Source organism: Bos mutus, chromosome 8 (assembly GCF_027580195.1).
Source record: "Bos mutus isolate GX-2022 chromosome 8, NWIPB_WYAK_1.1, whole genome shotgun sequence".
Taxonomy (NCBI): Eukaryota; Metazoa; Chordata; class Mammalia; order Artiodactyla; family Bovidae; genus Bos; species Bos mutus.
In genome coordinates, this window is record NC_091624.1 from 40,424,776 (window position 1) to 40,438,480 (window position 13,705).

Consider the following 13,705-nt stretch of genomic DNA (forward strand, 5'->3'; position numbering starts at 1 on the left):
CAAGTAAACAAAAACAGAGCTGGAGAATTCCAGGAGGGGATGGGTATTCCCAACAAAATCAAAGGTGTTAAGAGGACAGAGTGTCTACTTTGGGGGTCCATAACCTTGGCATTGTGTTGGGCATATGGAATTCGCTTAACAATTGCCATTTCAATTACACTGAGGGGGACCCTATGAATAAAAATGGGAGCAGGAAAGTGTGGTAGGGAAGTCAGGACACCTGATGGGCTCAGAGGAAAAGGTTTAACAGTGATTCCAGTCTGAGTCTCAAGTCCCCTCTCAGGAGGGAGAAAGATCTGGGGGAAAAGAGTCCCCCACCCCACGGCGTTTTGATTTCTGGTGCTGTGGGGAGAGGTTTCCTGAGGGGTGTATGCCCAGCCAGCAGTGGGATTGCTTTGTCATATGGCAGTTCTATTCCCAACTTATTTTAAGGAATCTCCACACTGTTCTCCATAGTGGCAGTACCAGTATGCATTCCCACCAACAGTGTAGAAGGGTTCCCTTTTCTTCACACCCTCTCCAGCATTTATTGTCTGTAGACTTTTTGACGATGGCCATGCTGACTGGAGTGAGATGACACCTTATTGTGGTTTTGATTTGTGTTTCTCTAATAATGAATGATGTTGAACATCTTTTCATGAGGTTTCTAGAGGGATGGACTGAACAGTCTGCTTTCTGAAAAATACAGGGGGAGCTGAACCCTTTGGAAGGTGCTCAGATGCAAGCTTTCACGCTGGGCTGCGGTATGGGAGGCAGGAGGCGGCACTGGAGGTGGAGCAGAGAGCAGCCTCCCGCAGACCCACCCACGGCGACATCTGCTTCTCATCCCCAGTGCTACAGAGGCCTGGAGAGCAGCATTACACAAACTGTTCTAACCTTGAGGCCTTGCACACAGGTTTTTCCTCACCAGCTGGCCCACTGAGTGGACACACACATACACACCCCTCTAGTCATCACCACAGCATCATACACAGGGGTCAGTGTTCCGTCAGACTCATGGTAACATCCACACCTGTGCCATCCAAAACAGAGCTCCAAAAGTCACACAGACATTCCTGCACACACGAGCAGCACCCACACCACCCCTTCTGGTAGTGGCAGGCACTCGATATACATTTGTTCAAGTCAAGTGTCATGCTGACATACTTCGGGCTTGCAAACATGTGCCAACAGACACTCACTCTTCGACAGGTGTGACCTGGAGCTGGATGGGCAGAATGTGGAATGACTTTATCAGTTGTCTAGGCCAGTGTCCCATTTTATAGATGCAGAAACTGAGGCCCAGAAGGGCGATGATTTAATGGAGATCATGCTGCTAGTCACTACCAAGGCTGGATTTATACCTCAGGCCTCCCAATTCCCAGTCCAGTGCTCACTGCACTCGAGTTCGTCAGCTTGTAGAACCCACATTCTAAATTGTTTGTTTAGTTGCTAAGTCATGTCTGACTCATTTGCGACCCCATGGACCGCAGCCCGCCAGGCTCCTCTGTCCATGGGATTTCCCAGGCAAGAATACTGACATGGGTTGCCATTTCCTTCTCCAGGGGATCTTCCCAACCCAGGGATCAAACTCCCACCTCCTGCATTGGCAGGCAGATTCTTTTCTAATGAGCCACCAGGGAAGGCCCATATTCTAAATACATATACACAAAAATACTCATTCAGAAACACACATCCACCAAAAAATATACACATCACAGACAGTCCTAAAACACATGCAGAAGCTCCAACACACACAAACCAACAGCAAGTTCCAAACCCTTTAAGCCAGTAATAGTAGCAATAATGACACCTTATGTAAATATCTGTTGAAATTTGCCTGGTGCTTTCCTGTTGACAAAGTGCTCTCACATTAATGAATTCATTAATCCTGGCCCGCCAGGGATATTCCCAATAAGCCAAACTCCAGCCATACACTTGCCAAGGAGCATCCCATTACAAACTCTTGGAGAAATAACCTAGTGGTTAGATTTGAGCCCTCCTCCCTGACTTGAGTGGGCCGGGAAACGGTGGCTGAGTGGTAAAGAATCTGCCTGCAATGCAAGAGCCAGGTTTGACTCCTGGGTTGGGAAGATCCCATGAAGGAGGGCATGGCAACCCACTTCAGTATTCTTGCCTGGAAATTCCCATGGATAGAGGAGCCTGGCCGGCTACAGTCCATGGGGTTGCAAAGAGTCGCACACGACTGAAGTGACTTAGCACGTGCGCTCACGCCAGCCCTGACTTGAGAGATCAGAACACTTGAATGTGAGATGGGAAACGACTTGGCCAAGGTCACCAACTGGTAAGTGGCCCAGAACTTCTTCCTCCACATGGGAAAGATTTTCTTACTGAAAACATCTTGGTGGCCTTGGCTCAGCAACTGATGGGACAGCAATACAAGGTGCTTCTCAGCTGTGGTCTGAGCAAAGACATGGGATGGGAGACACACCCCACGGAGGTGGTGGCGGGTCCTATGTGCTAAAGTCTACACAGGCACCCAGTGCCACATGAATGCCCCTACACCTCTGCTCTCTTTGCACCTCTACACGGACACTGTACCCTCAGGCTCACACAGCCACAACCATAGGCATCACAAGGATACAATGTGACTGGATATTTAAACTCATCTTCGGACACAGCAGCGAAGAACAAGGTCTTTGGAGTCAGACAGATCTGCTTTGAATCTGCATGACTACCCTCTCACTGACAAGTCACAAAAACTCTTCTAAATCTCAATTTTCCCCTACATAAAAAAGGAGCTAATAAAAGAATCTGTCTCCCAGGATAACTACACAAAATAAAGCACGTAAAGAGAGCGTCCAGCACAAAGCCTGGAGCATAGTAAGCACCCACTAAATGGCCACTGTTAATATCACCCCAATAAGAGCCCCATGGTCTCAAGGTCAGCTCTCTACTTTCAAGGCCATACAGTTTTCACCCACACAGGCCTCTGGGCTCATTGAAGCCCCTGAGAAGCAGAACCTTTCATTCCAAGTACAGAGGCCACAGAACTGTGCTGGCCTGTGGGAGCAAGGCAGTATGGAGGGCTAGCTGAGCAGAAGGCAGGACCAGTCCTGGGCTAGGCTAGAGGCCCTGGGCTAGTCTAGAAGTGGAGCACTCACTGTCAGCAGCGGCTAGTGGTGTGAATGTCATGACTGAAGAATGCGAAGGAACCAAGGCGGGAGGGTTGATGGGGTGGGCAGGAGACCCTTATGGCCGGGAGCTGAAGGCCCTGACCATGCGCAGTGCCCTCCAGGGCAGTTAAGGAAACTGGATTCTGGAGAGTCCAGGAAGCCCCTCCTCACCCAGAAGGAAGGGTCAAGGTCAGAGTAGTAGTTGTTTTCAACATGGAATCAAACGTTTTGTTTTGTTTTCAGGCTATAAATCAGCCAGGGGCATTTATGAATGCTCCATAGCCAGTCCCCTGACCTCAAGCAGGATATGAAAGACATCAAGCTGCATCCCTTGAGCACATCCTTCGGTTGGCTTTGGGACTCCACAGAGTCGCCTCCCCTTTTGGAAGGACGGAGAGGAGCCTGGCTGGTGTGATACAGAACCATGTGTACCAGGCGTCCTACACAGGTCCCACCCATCACACAAATGCAGGCTTCTAGCAAGCTTCTAGCTGGGGGAGGACATGCTTAAGCTCCTGCAACTGTCTGTGTGTGTGTTTAGTCACTCAGTCATGTCTGACTTTTTGTGGTGCCATGGATAGTAGCCCACCAGGCTCCTCCGTCTTTGGAATTTTCCCAGGCAAGAATACTGGAGTGGGTTGCTATTTCCTCCTCCAGGGGATCTTCCCCACCCAGGGATCAAACCCAGGGTCTCCTGCATTGCAGACAGATTCTTTACCACTAGTGTCACTCGGAAGCCCCCCTGCAAGTGTTTGCATGTACTTAATCACAGCCATACATTTACACACAGGGGCATATGAGCACATACACATGTACTCAGGAGTACCCACACGCACAGTTGAATAGACTTGCCCATAGAGCAGGGACACACCCACAGACGTGTAAAAACACACTAACTGCTTCCCTGTGCAAGTCCCAGTGTTTTCAAATACACAAAGAACTGTATGTGCACACCCCATTTCACAGGCTACACCCCCTCACTGAAGGAGAGGGGCACCTTTAGAAATGGAGAGAGGAGAGGAGAAAGGGAGAGTAGCTGAATCCCTTGGCTATCCTTAGGAGGTCTTTAGTGGCCTGAGGAGTGATGCACTCTACTGCATCCCCTCCTCCCCCAATATCTTTTCCCAAAATCCCTGGAGAAACTAGAATTTCTGGAGCTGCTTCTTCCAGGGGAGTCCCAATGTTTCCCCGTTCATCCCGAGTCCAGGAAGATTATAAGACTTTTCCTCCTTCCTTGGGGCACCGAAAAGAGAAGGTGACTCATGGAGCAGGGGTATAGGTGGGTGGGTGACTCATGCAGCGTGTCTGGAGGGGGGAAGTGGTCTGGCAGGAGAAGGAATTGCTTCTCAACCTCCAGAGCCTATAATCTACTCCTCTGAGGCCCTGTGAAGTCCAAATCTGGGCTACAAAGCCCCTGGGATAAGGATGGTGAGCTACTAGACCACCTGGCCTCCCCATAGCATATCTCTGAGCTGCCAACTGAGGCAGAATTAAGGTCCTTGCTGGCTCAGGAGCATCCTGTGGGCTTCTCTGCTGAATGGAGCAGCTGCGTCCCAATTCTTGCCTCTATGGTCTCTCCCAGAGCCCTGAGTCATCTGGAGAAGAAGGAACTGGGAATCTTGGGAAACGATTTCCTTGATGGTTTGGCATCCCAACATACAAAAAATGAGGGCTGAGTCGCAATCTCCCTGGGAGAGAAAAAGAGGGCTTGGTGGAAACGGCTCTGAGCACACACAGGCTATTTTGGCTTCCTGCCCTTTGCTCTGGTCTTGCCAGAACCTCTCCAGGGTCTCAAGGGTCTTAATTCTGTCCTTACCGCCAACAGTAACCCCAACTCTGACAGTCAGAAGAAGGAGAAGGAAGAGAAGGGAGCTGGAGAGCATCAAGCAGGTACAGCCAGGTGCGTTCAAAGGAAGTCAAGTCAGACACCATCTGCCACCAGCATCTGGAGGTCAGGGCTCAGCTGGGGCAAGAGGTGACGGCAGGCAGGAGAAGTTAACACAAACAGAGGAAAGAATCTGGGGACCTGAGGCCCGAGGGTGCTGATATGGGGTCTTAGGAGTCAGGCAGGAGGGAGGAAGGGCTGTACCAGTCACACTAAGGAGGGAAGCCCGCTCCAACCCCAAGTCTTGGCCTTGTCAGGCTCTCCTGGCCACCCCTAGGTCTGGCCCAGCTCCCCACAAGCCTCACTTCACCCTAGTGGAGAACTTGCTCCAAAGCCTTCGTTTGAAGTTCCAACTCAGCTAGCCCCACCCAGCCAGCATGAAATCTGAGACTGGGATGGAGCCCTGAACCTTCCCTGCTCCAAAAAATCGCTCCAATTTCCAACTGGTAGTGAAATACATCAGCCTGGCTTCCTTCCTATTCTTTAAGGCCTTGTCCAGCTCTCTTTCTCCATGAAGATTTCCCAAGCCTTCCCGGCATGCTGTGATCACTGTTTGTCTGCCAGCACCACTACCATGGGGCAAGAGGTTCCTTGAGCCTTTAAGGGCTTTCCCTCCAAGGTGGCACATAAGATATCTTGGTTTGTGCAGTTGGTTCATCCACAGATGTCTTGTGCCCCCTTTGGACTGTAAGCTCTTTGAGGGCAGGGAGCCTGGCTTATAATTCTTTCTCTCACAACATCAAGACCATGGCCTGGGACCTTTCTGTAATGGAATTCTCCAGGCAAGAATACTGGAGGGGTAGCCATTCCTGTCTCCAGGGGATCTTCCCCACCCAGGGACTGAACTCAGGTCTCCTGCATTGCAGGTGGATTCTTTATTGTCTGAGACACCAGGGAAGCCCAAATGCAGGCCAGTTGAATGAAAATGACACAGGACGGGGTTAGGAAGCTATTCTCTTTTCCTGAAAACCAAGCCCATTTTCTCAGGAAAAAAAAAAAAAAGTAAGTGTGTGAGGCACAGAAAACATGGGGTAAGCCACCAATGTTTATTTAGTGCTTCCTGAGTGTTAAGCTCTAATACACATTTTATATGTGTTCTCACATTTAATCTTCACCACCAACTCTACCGAGATATGTATTATCAGTTCCATTTTACAGGTGAGAAAAGCAAAGTCCAGAGATGATAATTACTGTTCCCAAGATGCTACAGCTAATGAGTTGTGGGTCCAGGATTGAGAGCTATGTCTGCCTGCCTGCAAAGCCCACACTCTGGCCACTTAGCCTTATGTCCACCCCAAGCCCAGTGAGAAAGATGGAGGCTAACATCTGGTTTGCTCACAGCGCAGCACGGGTGGAGGAGGAAGGATTTCGGCTTCGGCTTCTCCTGCTCCCACTGGAAGGTCCCTTATGCCTGTAGTTTGCTCTGCTCCATCACCCGAAGAGGGGTCCCCTGGGTCAGAACCAGAGCAACCTGACCCCCTGTCCCCCGTGCCACCCACAGGTATGTCTAGAATTCCAAGCACCCCGAGTCATTCCCCTGGCCCTGGCTATTTGGAGACAGTCTGAAATCAGAGGCTGGAAGTCGAGGAAAGGTTCTGATATCTTATGCCCTGTGTGTTCTCTTGTCCATGGCAGCCTGTTCAGGGTCATCCGATCAGGCAAATGGCTGGAGTGCAAGACCATCTGGTCACTCTGGTAGGGGGGAGAGGGGGGAATCCCTCTGGGCCCAGCAGGAGTGAAGGGGTTACACCAGGTCTTCATGGACAAAGAACACACACACACACACACACCCTCTGGGGCCCTGACCTGGGCTAATTAACCTCCAGTGTCTGCAGGATGGAGAGAGCTGATATACAGTACCTAAGTTCTGTTTTCCCCCCTTTCCACCACCACTTGGCCTTGGCAGGGGCCTCTGGCACAGGGGGACAGAAGTCAGTCCCAGTCCTGAGCTGGCTTCTCTGACTTTTGACAGCTGTCTCTGAGGTCTCAGTAAACTGCTGCTGCTGGTGGGGAAATGGGATCCCCAGGGGGCATGATCTCAGAGGATCCCTTGAAAAAAACTTTCTTCCACTTGGACTGGGTGGGTGGGGGGTGGGGGTAGGTCTCAGGAGACCTGCTTGGCGACTGAGGCCTCCCTGAACCCAGCCGGACAGATGTGTAGCCCCTAGGGCAGCCCAGACAGACAGGATGGAAAACACCAGTGTGCTGGAGCCCCGGATCTGGCAGAAGGGAAAACTGCGTGTGTGCACACACACACACACACACACACACACAGGAGTTTGGCCGGAAAAGTTTCCAGTAGAAGGAAAAGCCTCCTTGGCCACAGGTTTCCTCCCGGTATCCCGGGAGGAACCCTCCTGGGGTCACACCAGAGGTAGCCACTGGGCAGCTCACACCAATCGCAGCAAAACTTCAGTCCCTACAATTCCCCCAAACTTCCCCCCTCCACTCTCTCCCTCTTTCTTTTGTTCCCCACTGCATTGCCAACCAGGCAGCTCCCAGCTTCCCACACCGGACTGTCCTCCCCCGAACCCTCAAGCAGCCGGCGCCTCCCTCCGGGCCCCGGGCCGCCCGCGCCCGGCCCTGGCGCCCCGGGGACCGGCCGGCGGAGTCGGGGGCACCTACCCGCCTTGCAGGGATCTTTGTAGTTGAGGGGCTCTGCGTCGTCCTCCTCCCCCAGGTCATAGGTGTAATCGGCCAAGTCGAGCGGCCGGCCGGGGCGCGCGAGCAGCAGCAGCCAGAGCAGCAGCGGCAGCGGCGGGCGGGCCACGCCGGGCATGCTGGCGGGCGCGGCGGCGGCGGCGGCGGCGGCGGCAGCGGCGGCGGCGGGTCGCACCCGGACGCGGGAGCGGGCGAGAGGGGAAGCGGAGGACTGGCGGCGAGGGGAGGGCGCTCCCGGCCGCCCGCTCTCCCCCCGAGCTCTCCCTACCTCTTCCCCTTCCCTCTGCTCGCCCTCCCTCCTTCCTGTCTCCCGCCCCCTCTCCGGCCCGGCTTCTCCGCTCTCCCTTCCCTTCTTTCCGTCTCTTTCCTTCTCTCCCTCCCTCCCTCTCCCCCTCTTTAGGGAAATGAGCTCGCTGGAGGGCGGGTTTTCGCCCGGAGCTCGGCCCCCCTCGGGGCCGGGACGGCGATCGGCCGGGCCGGGACGCACGCCAGCCGGAGGCGGGGAGGGCACGGAGCCGGCCGGCCTGGAGGGGGCTCGGGCGGCGCGGGGCGCGAGGCGGCGGGGCCGGGGAGGGGGCGCCGGTCCCCGGGGTGTCCGGCCCGAGCCCCCTCCTGGGCCTCCGGACACGCCGTCGGGTCGATCGTGCAGCCTCCGCCCCGCTCTAGCCCCCCTTGTCTCGGATTGCGTTTCCCCGCCTGCGGCTCTCGCTGTCTCCGGTTCTCGGACCCTCGCTCTCGCCCATCTCGGTCCCTGTCCCTCTAGTTCGGTCCTTCGGTCTCTCGCCGTCTCCGTCTCGCTCCCTCCCTCGGGAGACGCCACTGGAGGGCGCCTGGAGCCCGCGGATTGCTCCCCAGTCTCCTCACCCTGGGATCGGGGGAGAACGGGAAAGCCGGCTTGGCGCCCCCAAGGCTCTAGCCTTCCCCTGGCCGGCCCCCACCAAGAGCCGGGCTGTGAGAGGACAGACGAGGTACACCCTTCGTTTTGCAATCAGGATGCTTTAATCTTTGGTGGTAGGAGCCCCCTTGGGCCCTAGGAGCTGCTTCTCCTCTGCCCACCTCCTCCCACAGTCCCATTTCTGCAGGGCCAGTCCCAGTGGTGTCGACAGGATCTGCTTCCTGCCAGTCTGCACAAGACCCTTTGCTCCTGGATCTCCGCTGTCCCTCTGGGGCTTCCTGAGGCCCTGGGAAGCGAAGAAACACTGTTTATTATGTGAGGGAGAAGGACTGGAGGGGATGTTTGTGAAACCCTCCCTCCCTGGAGCTCTGTAGGTGACCCCATCTTGTTGGGTCCCCCAGTGCCTGGTCAGCTGACATGAAGAGGTGGCCCAAACCGTCCCGGGCTGCGTCTGTTCCCGTGCCCTGGAGGTCACACCTGCTCACCTGACCAGTCCTAGGTGTAGTACAGGGGCACGTCGCCACACAGGGTGCTCACGGTCCTGCCCAGGAAGGCCAGGTCCCCAGAGAATGCTGAGCCGGCGTCATGGCCCTGCTCCTGGCCCAGCTTCGAGGAAGGCACTTGGGGCTTGGCCTGGAAAGAGCATCTGGTTTGGAGCCTGGGAACTGAGTTTCTGTCTCACCTGTGGTCCTTATCGTGGGACCTCAGGTGTGCCAGGCAGTCTCTCTGTGTAAAGAAGGTGTTGTGCTAGAATCAGAGCCCCCAGGGGGTATGTGGGCTCAGCTAAGCCAGCAGCTTGGCTGCAGGGTGGGGATGGGGAACTTGGCTAGGAAAGGTTCAGTGCAGGGGAATCCAGGGAGGACATTCACCTGGCAGTCCACGAGGAGCAGCGTTTTACAGGTGACAAAATCATCATCTAAAATGCTCCTGCCAGCAGCCCTGGGAAAAGCCAACCCACTCCCTCTTACCCATACACCCACCTGGAAGTTCTGCAATTTTCTGGTGAGAGCCTCGAGACTTGGGATGTTCTGCGGAGCCATCTTCATGATGTAGCAGCAGGTTCCGGGGGCTGGCTTGTAGGCAATCAGGAGCTGGGCATGGGGACATACAAGAGGGTCAGTTAGTAAGGTGCTGCCTAGCTCACTCCCAACTCTAGGCCATCCCCCTCTAGGTTGGGCACTGGAAGGAGTCATACTGGAATCTGGGGCTTAGCAAAAGCCCTGGGGGTGGGGAGAGATGAACCTGTAGGAAGGCCAAACCTGAAGAGGTCTAGCACAGAATTATCACTGGTTCCCTAGCCTTGGGGTCAAGAGGTCCGAGCATACCCACCCGCTGGTAGTCATAAACCACAGTGCCAGTGGAGCCAATGGAGAAAGTGGCAGTGGTTCCCACACGCTCACTCAGGGCCAGGCGTTGCTGTGCTTCTGGGCCTGCGATGCTCATCTCTAGAACCTAGAGGAGGGCATCGTGCTGCCTGGCATTCCTCTTTCCCCACTCATCCCAGCAGCTCATACCCACCCTCAGTTCCCTTTGTGCTGTGCTATGCTCAGTCACTTCAGTCATGTCCAACTCTTTGAGACCCTATGGACTGTAACCCTCCAGGCTCCTCTGTCTATGGGATTCTCCAGGCAAGATTACTGGAGTGGGTTGCCATGCCCTCCTCCAGGGGATCTTCCCGACCCGTAAGAGATGGAACCTGCATCTCTTATGTCTCCTGCATTGGCAGGCGGGTTCTTTACCACTAGCACACCTGGGAAGCCCCAGTGTTCTTTACTCAAATGCAATTCTTTCTTTCCTGGGAGCTCAGAGAGGCCCAGGGAAACCAGGCACTGGAGGAAACAGATTGTTCAACTGTGGGGTGGGGGCTGGTGAAAAAGCCCAGGCTAAGTTTGCCACCCTGTTTCCCTCTGTCCTTCCCTGAGGTGTCACTTGCCTCCTCGCCTCATTTCCCATGGGCAATTTGCTCTCTGCCCACCCCATCCCAGGGCCTCTATCTGACCTGCCCTGTATCCACTGCCCACCCCATCCCAAGCCTACTCACCATCTCTGTATGTTTCTGGCTCATGTGAAGGCCCATGAGCAGGGCCCCTACGATCACCACGACAACAAGGACCACAACCACGACCACGATGAGAAGGCGTTTGATGTTCACGGGACAGCAAGGGATGCGGAGCCGGCCCCCAGGGACTGCTGTGTAGTCCTGACATGTGGGGCAGGCGGGGAGACAGGTATGAGGTCATGAAGATGCCCCTTCTCCCTGCACAACTGAGACACCCTCCCACTCTCTCCCAGGACTGAACAACCAATGCCATGGACGTGTAGAAGAGGGCTGAGCCGGTTAGAGGCTTCCTGGAGGAGGGGGCCTGGATTCCAACAAACTCATAGATGCTTAGAAGTGAGGTCTAGCTTGAACAGATCCAAGAGAGCCTGTTTCACCAGTCTCACTTCCTGCTGTTTCCTGCACACCTCTGACATCCCAGCCACACCCATACCCTCCAGTTCCCCTCCAAATCCATGCTTTTAGGCGTATGATCCCTTCTTCCAGCAATGCCTTCCTCCTTCTCCACCTGGTGAGCTCCAGCTTGTTCCTCTGGAGCCAGCTCAAATGTTAGTTTTTCTGCAAAGCTTCCTGTGACTTCCTGCATAGTGGCTCCTTTCCCGTGCTCTCTACAGTCTTTTCCACGGACCCCTTTGATGGCTCGCAGCCCCTTGTATGGGAATTAGTGGCTGCTGAGTCTGCCACTCCGAGTCTCTGTCATAGTGGTTGGTGTCCCTGTCTTAATTTAGCACAGTCCTAGGTTAGTTGAGTGAATGAATTTGGGTGAGGAAACAGGCCCAGAGAGGTTGGAGGAGGTAGAGCCCATCGTACACAGATACACTCTTGCACATGTACACACACACACATACATGTACACACGATCAGACTCACCGGCGGGCTCTCCATCAAGACCTCTTTGCTGCCCACATCCATCTTGCTGTAGACACCTTCCCTCCTCATCTCTGAGTACGACGAGGGTCTTATATGTGCCAGCATGGACACAGGACAGAGGTAAAAGACCCAGTCCCTGTCTGCCAACCAAGCCCTCAGCTTTGAAGCCTGTTTGTTCCTGGCCCTTCAGAGCCAAGGGCCGGATAAGCCAGCTGCAAGAGCGCCTAAGGGCCCTTGGCCCTGGCGCATGAGTCCTGTTGGCCCCAGGGAAAGCAAAGCTGGGTGAGCTGAGCAACCTTGCCCTTGAGAAATCTACACCTCTCACCGTGGGTGTCTTCCTGGCGTGCCTACCATTCTTGCTGGCACCTGCCCCTGCCATCTTATGGCTTTTCCTGTTCTTCTGCCAGGCTGAACCTCTTCAGCAACCAAGGGCCAGACTCAATGGGTCCAGCACACTTCCCAACAGATTTGCCCCCAGACTTGCCTCGAAATTGCCCCTGGAGCCTAAGCTCCAGGAAGGGGAAATCTTGTGGACCCACAGGGACAGTACCAAAGGCACGAGGTGCTTTGGCATCAGTGCAGGGTTTCATAAATGGTTCATAAATTTCCTGGGAGTGTCAGATTTTCAATTCAGGTATACCTGCTTTGCCTACTCCCACACATCTTGTACCTAACCTCAGACATGCCCCTGGTCATTCTTTCCCAAATCCTGAAAACTGTCCCTTCTAGTTATACATTCTTACTAACATGCAGTTTTTCTTTCTTTGTATGGGCTTGTTTGTAAGCTGAAGGGTTTTTCTTTTTAACTTGGTTTTACCTTTTTTGCATTTATTTTTAAGTTGTATTTATTTGTTTACTTTTGCTGTGCTGGTTCTTCATTGCTGCTTGTAGGCTTTCTCTAGTTGCAGCCAGCAGGGGCTACTCTCTAGTTGCAGTGCATAGGCTTCTGTTGTAGAGACGTCTTGTGTTGCGTAGCACTGCCTCTAGAGTGAGTTCTCAGTAATTGTGGCACACCAGCTTAGCTGTCCCAGGGCAGGTGGGATCTTCCCGGACCAGGGATTGAATCTGTGTTCCCTGCATTGGCAGGCAGATTCCCCACCAGGGAAGTCCCTGCAATTATTTTATGCTGAATTTATTTTCCAGACCATACATTTTTGCTTCTTCAGTTTCTTCTGGGACAGCTTTCTCTTCTGCGCAAGTTCCTGTGCAAGTTTAGGAATAACTGGCTCTTTTCCCAGTCAGGATCATCTCTGTGTGGCAGGGGGAGTCCCACAGGGGTTAATCCGACTGTGAGCTCTGCAAAGTTCTGTGCGGCATCTTGGGGGTTTATTGACCACAGAATCCACATTGAAACCCTTCAGTTCAGCATTACTGTCTGCATTTTTAAGCACGTGCAGCAAAACTCAGCATTCTTTTTGGGTCGCCAACCCTATGTTTAGCCCCGCTGTTTGGCTTGGGCACATCAACCAGCTCCACAGTTGGAACAAGGGCACAGCACACATTGCTTCTCTAAAGTGACATCCTTCAAATACTTGGTGGCTTTAGGGATATACATACCCTTGATAGCCTGTGCCGTTTCATGAATGTTCCTAAAGTGAACACGAAGATTTGAACTTCTGGATTTGCATGTTTCTGTGGGTTTTCTGCATCAAGGGAGCAAACCATTTTCAGAGATCAAGCTGGAGGGTTTTTTTTTTTTTTGGCTGCACTGGGCACTTGAGACCTTCTATCATAATTGTGGCATCAGGATCTATCTCCTTGATCAAGGATTGGACCTGGGCCCCCTGTATTGGGAGTGTGGAGTCTTAGCCACTGGACCACCAGGGAAGTCCCAAGCTAGAGGCTTTTGATAGCAGTTCCTCACCTGACAGTTATGCCCAGACAGCCTTGCACAGGGCTGGTGGTGGTGTCTGATGGGGGTCCCCATCTCCTTGCCCTTGAATCAGCCCACTTGCTTAGTGCTGCCTCACGCCCTACCCTCTCAACACTCTTCTTTTTATATCCTCTGTTCCTGCATTTGCCCTGAGGATGCTCTTACCCAGATCTGAACCGCTTCTGGATCTTCTTCTTCTCCTCTCTACCCCTTTCCTGTCTCTTTCCCCAAAGTCGTCTCTGTTGCTTTGTAGTAATAAACCACGTCAATTAATGACTGCCTCCTTTCTCTCCAGCTCCCTCTATTTGCTGGGCCAAGTGGTCTCTACATTGCCTTCACCTCTGAA

General features: G+C 53.6%; 2 protein-coding genes across 4 annotated transcripts in view; both read right to left on the minus strand.

Moving 5' to 3' along the window:
* Positions 1-7,780, minus strand: part of BMP1 (bone morphogenetic protein 1) — a 47,262-nt gene extending 39,482 nt beyond the window's left edge. For both annotated transcript variants that reach the window (XM_070375502.1, XM_070375503.1), the window contains exon 1: positions 7,627-7,780. In XM_070375502.1, the coding sequence (XP_070231603.1) occupies positions 7,627-7,780 (154 nt within the window). The remainder of the gene's footprint in view (positions 1-7,626) is intronic.
* An 858-nt stretch (positions 7,781-8,638) lies between these two features.
* Positions 8,639-11,645, minus strand: SFTPC (surfactant protein C). Of its 2 annotated transcripts, XM_005895312.3 has the most exons (6): positions 11,487-11,645; positions 10,599-10,757; positions 9,887-10,009; positions 9,538-9,648; positions 9,043-9,190; positions 8,639-8,843 (listed from the first exon to the last, which is right to left on the minus strand). In XM_005895312.3, exons 1-5 carry the CDS (start codon positions 11,589-11,591, stop codon positions 9,053-9,055), a joined length of 636 nt encoding a protein of 211 aa, XP_005895374.2. In that variant the 5' UTR covers positions 11,592-11,645; the 3' UTR covers positions 8,639-8,843; positions 9,043-9,052. The 2 variants fall into 2 exon arrangements, with proteins under 2 accessions (XP_005895374.2, XP_014333578.1); XM_014478092.2 differs by lacking the exon at positions 9,887-10,009.
* Between the last annotated feature and the right edge of the window lie 2,060 nt (positions 11,646-13,705).

Excerpts from the sequence above, each read along its gene's own strand:
- SFTPC (XM_005895312.3), bottom strand. The coding sequence starts at position 11,591 with ATGCTGGCACATATAAGACCCTCGTCGTACTCAGAGATGAGGAGGGAA. Across the intron at positions 10,010-10,598 it reads GCCAGAAACATACAGAGATG|GTTCTAGAGATGAGCATCGC; the intron begins GTGAGTAGGCTT and ends GCCCTCCTCTAG. Across the intron at positions 9,191-9,537 it reads GAAAATTGCAGAACTTCCAG|GCCAAGCCCCAAGTGCCTTC; the intron begins GTGGGTGTATGG and ends TGCTCTTTCCAG.